This window comes from Patagioenas fasciata, chromosome 9 (assembly GCF_037038585.1).
Source record: "Patagioenas fasciata isolate bPatFas1 chromosome 9, bPatFas1.hap1, whole genome shotgun sequence".
Lineage (NCBI taxonomy): Eukaryota > Metazoa > Chordata > Aves > Columbiformes > Columbidae > Patagioenas > Patagioenas fasciata.
The window spans coordinates 10,350,052-10,356,516 of record NC_092528.1 but is presented as its reverse complement, the minus strand read 5'-3'; the positions used below and the strand labels follow the sequence as shown (position 1 = coordinate 10,356,516).

The following is a 6,465-nucleotide window of genomic DNA, read 5'->3' as shown; positions in this document are numbered from 1 at the left end:
ACCATCTCCCATGACCCACTATGCTTTCAGTGCAGGCTTAAACCCTTTGCTTTTCACTATCCAAATGCAAAAACAAGTGCAAGTGGGAGAAGTGCTCTATAACAGCTCTCCATACTTCAGTCTCCTTCTCTCAGAATAAACTAGCTTGATTTTTAACTAAGAACTGTATGTGTTAGTCCTCAGCTCTTGGGGGTGAATAATTTCCAAACAAGCCCTGGCTTTTGCTTCTTTTTTTCCCTCAGATGAATCATTATCTGTGTTCTGGAAAGCCTGTAATGGCTTTAGATTGAAGGTTCTCAGATTTTTTTTTTTTCCTTTTATTTCTTAGCACTTTGTCATTAATATTCTCTTGGTGCAAACAGAAGCCTCTTTAGTCTCACTAGATACTCAGTGTCACAATTTGGATATAAAGCCCTACAAATGAATAAGCTGTTACACCTACCCACCTGAGCAAAGAGAAGGGATCAGACCACACCAGATTTGACCTGGAACATGTTTGTTCAGATGTCTAGAAGCAATAAGATCCAGCACAGACCTTTTGTGTTGAAAATGTCACCTTTGCAAAATGATCATTTCCCCCAGAAATCTGGAAGCACAGTTCATCACCTGAAGACCAAAAGGATTCTGTAAACACCAGTACACACTTACATCTATGTTGGGTCAGTGTTTGCCTCAGCAACTGGACTTTTTTGGTACAATCTCGTACATAGATGTAGCAACTTCAAAAAAATTTCACTTTATCTAGATGCCTGTGAGCTCTGATAAGAGGTAAGTGACTGGCATGTTGGGCTCCTGCTGGTGGATTATTTTTATTACCTTGTTTGTTTGGGAAGCGGTGGTGCTCAGCTTGCTCCGAGGTCTAAGAGGTTGCTGGGATCCTGCTGCTGCTTCAGGGATCAGGACTGCTCTTCTCTTATCTCCCAGCAAGGTGGGGCTTGTTCCTTTGGATCCATATGTTTGCTGCTACGTTGGACTCGGGCTTTGTATTTCATACTCTTGTTTATTTTGGCTCTGTTCATGAAACTGGATTTGTAACCAAGCAGGAAGGAACAGGTATGTGAAAAGCCTGCAAGTAGGAAAGGAGCTGGTGGGGAAGCCTGGAACTGGGACAGTCAATCTGAGCTGTCCAGGGACTTGAGCTAGTGACAATATCAGTTAGAAGTGCCATGTGGTAGACACAGGAACTATTGCTAAAATAAGCGTTGCACCTTGCAGAGCAAGTCAGCCAGTGAAGGGGTGGAAAGAAGATCTTGCTATACCCATGTTAACCTAAAAATGCTTTTGGATTTAGACTTACAATAATTTTATTCTTTTAAATAGCATGTGCAAATCTAAACCTGAAAGGTGTGCATGTTTGTGGGTAGAAACATACGTGATCAGGGCAGGGGAGGCAACAAAATTTAGTCTGAAGCTTTTTACTATAAACTCCAAGTCACTACAGCTTAAGTCTGTAGTGACTCAAGTCCTGAGGAAGTTTTGCAGGTGTGGTTTAGACACAGAGGCTGAAAGATGCTACCACATATAAGTGAACATTTTTTTTTTTTTTCAAATATAGCGGAATCACATCCAAAGAGATACGCATCACCATTTATAGAAGAATTCCATTTCTTTTTACCCATAAATGCTAACACAAAACATTATGGAAGGAAATTAAAAAAGCGAGGAGCAGTCTTCTGGGAATGGACTAAGTTCTGTTTTCTATGAAATACATTCAGATCTGAATATTTAAAGTAAATTGCTTAGATAAGTAGTTCAAGGCTCTGTACTTTCCATAAAACTTCTCCATGTATCATCCCAGGTAACTAAGACGCAGCACATGGGATCAAGGCTTTTGTGTGGCTGTTTTTTCACTGTTTTGTAACGGAACTTCCAAGGACTCTCTTAAAACAAAATAATAACACACCCCATCAAGACAGCAGTTCAAGTTTGCCCAGCAAAGGGTGACCTGAATGGTGTCTCGTAGCACTTGCTGAAAACTGGTGTGAATTATATTATTCTTCACCAAAAAATACAGCAAGTATGCCACGTGGTAAGGCGTGAAACAGACCAAAAATGCCACAAGGTTTGTCAAGACTATCTTCTCCGCTCTGCTGGTGTGTGTTTGGGGGTTGTATGGTTTTCTGTGCTTTCTCAAACACCGAACAGTCTGAACAGTGCAGAAGGTCATGGCTGCCATGCTGCTGAAGAAGGCAATCTCCAAGGCAACCAATAGGCCTGTGTTTTCCCATGTGCTTTTGGAGAAGTTATGGAAGCAGGAGGAGATGTTGTGGCCCTCTCCGTGCAGTTGGAAAGTAGAGACTGTCCCAGCCGAGGTGCCCAGGCAGATGACAGCACAGACCAGAGCGGCTTTCTTCGTGGATCGCAGGGTGGCAGCTGTGAAAGGGTGCCGGATAGTGATGTACCGGTCCACGCAGATGCAGAGGGAGATGAGGATGCTGCCATACATGTTCACAAAGTAAAGACTCTCCAGGGTGGAACACAACACAGACCCCAAGTTCCAGTTACTCTGAAGGTGGTAGGAAATTATTTTAAAAGGAAGAGTAAACAGCAGCAAAGTATCCAGGAAAATAAGGGCTATCATGTAGACTGTAGATTCTGACAGCTTTTTAACCTTAAAAAACAGGAATGACAGAGCCATCACATTGAACAGCAATCCCAGGCTGAATGTGGGGGCGTACATGACGAGCTGGAACAGCTCCACGGTAGTGCTGATGTTGCTCTTGGCACGGGTGTCATTCATATCTCCAGGTATGCTGGAAGGGAAGAAAATCACTTTCACTGCAAGGAAGGATGCAGATCATATTTAAGACCCGGTACAAAGTCCAGTGAGGTCTCTGTGTGTCCTCAGACCTGGAAACACTTTTTCCTTTCAGGCTGCTATGTGCTGAATTGCAGTTCCCAGTAACATAGAGCTCCTCAGTGCCAAGGGGTCCTGGGATGAGGTTGTGCCTCAAGGAGGAACAAGGCTTTCTGGGGTCCAAGCCTCACTTGCACTGTTACCTGATACCCCAGACAGTGCAGCCCTATAATTTAGGTTAGGCAGAGTATAGATGCGACTGTATCATCCCCTTGGAGCAACACAATCTCTCAGCAGGCCCAGGGTGGCAGCCCCTGATTTTAGGGTTACTTGGGTTGTGGGGATGGAGGCAATTAGTTGGATCAGATTTCCTGAATCAGGCTATTCTAAGAGACCTTGGGGAGCCAAGCACACAAGGGTCCCCCATATTTATTAATGTGAAGATCCCAAACAGTCGTTGCCATCCTGCACCCTCTCCCACCACCACCGGGCAAAGAGGGGCTGTGATTACCTCTGACCCTTCTGACAAGCTTGCTAAAAGGAGACAGGCAGGAGGTTTTAAACAGGTTATTTCTAGCAGAGGTTAAGTCTTTAGAGGAAGAATGAAATTTAAGAACCCAACTTTTTGCCTAAACCAGCCAGACTTACCACAGCGGATAAATTTCTATCTGCATGGACAGGAGCTGCAGAAAACGCACAGCTGGTTTCTCCTCCGCGATGTCGAGGTAGACACCCTCTGAGCAGGGGTCATGAAGTAATTATCTTCTTTAGAGGAAGGGTGCTGATTTGATCTGCCCTCAGACTCTCCTGATAAGGACTGGGAAGGCTCTCATTGGTTTCTGCGATGCTGGTCTCAGCCGGAATCACTTACAAATGCAAATGCACAGTGTTACCTGGTCCTTTCTTTTCCAGCCAGTTCTGTCACAGCAAATGTAACCTGTAAATAAAGTATTTTAAAAGATCTTTATGTCAGAGCTCAGAAACTACTTTTGTCTGCTGTTTTGTAATTGTTACTACTTTGACCTAGTGCCTTTCCTACACATTACTGATCTTGATGCTGTTTCGTTTCAGATTTGTCAAACGATTGTCAGCTGTGCAGTAGAAGTTCCCATTCTGCAGATAGTGACTCCCCCAGTGTTTCAGAGGTAAGCTCTCCCATGCTGTGGTTTAAGAGATTAGGATCAGGAAAACAGGGAAATTTATTTCCTACTTAAAAACTAGCAGATATTGTTACAAAGCAAAAGCAGCTTGGCTGTTTGCTCCTTAAGGACACACTGATGCCAGGTAAATGGTTCTGTAATTTACTAGCTTGCCGTACAGAAATGAGAAAACCAGCTCCAGAAAGCCAGCCCAACAAGGGTGCAGCCAAGCACACCTGTGGCAGGCAGGTGCGGGGATCCATCTGCAGCTTCTGTCCTGCTGTAGCAGGTGCAGGTTATCTTTGTGTCCCTGCAGTCAGCAGTGCTGCTGGCTGCATAGAACATTTCACAGGATCCTTCCTTGCAGAGCACGGCTGCTGTAAGGCGTGGGGGCTCAGGGCTCAGTGGGGCAGCAGCCCCATCAGCAGCGCCTGCTCTGCTGCCATCTGCAAGGGACTGAGGGCAGTTTGAGGCGAAACAGTGAAATTCCCTTGCCCAAATAAAAAAGGAAGGACAGAAAAGCCAGAATTTGGGAAGAGCATGGAGATCCAAGCGGCTGGAAGGGACAAGCACCCCTTGTTATGCTGCAGGTTATTTGCTGCCTGGGAGTTCAGCCCTCCCGCAGCCACGGGGCTTGTTGGGAGCTGGGTTGGGTCCCTGAACCTCTGGATTCAGGTGGCCCATGGCAAACGAGGGGTTACATTGGTGACCCAGGCAGAGATACTGCTCAGTACAAGAGGGTGGCCCAGGCTGGGCAACCGCATATGGTGCTTTCCCGCTAAGTCCATCAGGGAAGCACGAGTCTCATGCTGGGAGGGAGCCTATTACTGAGAGCCAAAGGGATGAAAAGTTGATTAAGGAATTACTGAAAAGTAACAAATATTGAAAAAGTTATTTTCTTCATTGCCTCTGTAGCAGATTTCATTAGTCTTTCTTTGTTTGTTTGTTTTATTTTAGTTTTGTTTTGTTTGATAGTGTGTTTAGGAAATGTTGGGTTTACAGAAACAAAATTTCAGCTTCTTACCAAGATTTTTACCTGAGAAAAATCTAGTTTTGATAAAAACCATTTTAGACTTGAATCTGTTGTGTAGATTCATAAATGAAACGGACAAAAAAAATATTTAAAGCATAAATGCCAAGAGTAGCTCTGTTCATTCTTAACGAAAAAGGTAGATATGCTATAAGCAAAACAAGTTATGTAAAATTTACTTATTTTTCAGATCTTGTAGCAAGAAGAAAGCTTTTAAGGCAAGGTTTCACCACAATGAAATATTCTCCTTTGTCATCTTACCTTTGGACTGTCTCTAGCTGTGGTTGTTGACTTTTCCTCCTCCTCAGCTTGTGGAGTTCTCAAGTCTTGTGTTTTCTTCTAAGGCAGTGGAGTGAGCTGCATGCAAATTAACTGCTGGTCAGGGTGTCAGAAAGCATGATGTGCTGCTGCTTTTCACTTCACCAAATATTTCCATGACAACATCGGTCTCCCCACGCTGTGTCTGCATACACACACTATGTACGTCGTATGACATGCAGAGCTCATTTAAGGGTGTAAACACATGACTTTGTGGGGCTGGTGACTCTCTGAGTCACCATTCGAAGTAGTCTCCAGTAAGAGAGAAAGAAATTCTGGCCCTACAGACCTTTCTCTAATTGTTTTCTACAAGACATGATTTTATTCATTGTATTTAACATCCATGGGTAGAGTATTAGCTGTCAAAATGCGCTTCAAGCTAAATTCTCAGCTGTCACTGTTGTTTTTCCCCTTCCTTTTCATGGAACCAAAAAGGAAAGAGATCGTTGATTTTCAGTGGTGATGTGATCTGTTCACTCCGAATTGGTGTTTTAAAAAAGACAAAAGTCACTCTGAAATTTGTTTTTCACTCCCAGGGAGCAGGGAACGTACCCATAGACACTGTCAGGTGCTGGTTTTGTCCAGGAAGGAAGGGACTGGGTTTTTTTTGCCCATTGTATGTATGTTTGCAATCTTCTTATCAAAGGGGGAAAGAAAGGCCAGAGGGGTAGTTTTGCTTGATCCTCTGTGAACCATTTAAGTATCAGAACTGAGGATTGTGTTAGCTGAATTGAAATTGTGCAACTGTGAAAGAGATGGAGTTAGGAACCGAGAGAAAAAAAATAATGCTTGGGGTTCCCCCATGGTATTTTGGTTGAAATTACTCTACTTAAGAAAAAAGAAACACCACAAGAAGGGAAAAAGTTATAGGGCAGAGTGAACAATACCTCATGGCATCCCTCAGCGAGGTTTCAGTTCTGTGTATCCAGTGGGGCTCTTGTGACTGTGTTTTGGATGTTAAGAAAAAGCCCCACAAACACAGGCCAGCCCCTCTACCATGGGGAGACATTTGGGGCCTGGCCAACCCTGGGCAGTGGGGACCAAGGCTGCCATAGGAATGGGACATCAGCCCAGCTGCCAGAGCACTCTGTGCTCCTGTCCCGGGGCTTGCCCGTGCCACTGCTTGTACTGCCACCAGTGCTCGAGCGGCTGCTCTCTCTTCCCCTCGCTTCCCTCTCTTC

The 6,465-nt window shown here is 44.4% G+C and overlaps 1 protein-coding gene across 1 annotated transcript; it reads right to left on the bottom strand.

Moving 5' to 3' along the window:
* Window positions 1–1,160: 1,160 nt before the first annotated feature.
* LOC136104860 (lysophosphatidic acid receptor 6-like) lies at window positions 1,161–5,394 on the bottom strand. Its single transcript, XM_065844106.2, has 3 exons — window positions 5,228–5,394; window positions 3,446–3,734; window positions 1,161–2,753 (listed from the first exon to the last, which is right to left on the bottom strand). Exons 2-3 carry the CDS (start codon window positions 3,469–3,471, stop codon window positions 1,823–1,825), a joined length of 957 nt encoding a protein of 318 aa, XP_065700178.2. The 5' UTR covers window positions 3,472–3,734; window positions 5,228–5,394; the 3' UTR covers window positions 1,161–1,822.
* Between the last annotated feature and the right edge of the window lie 1,071 nt (window positions 5,395–6,465).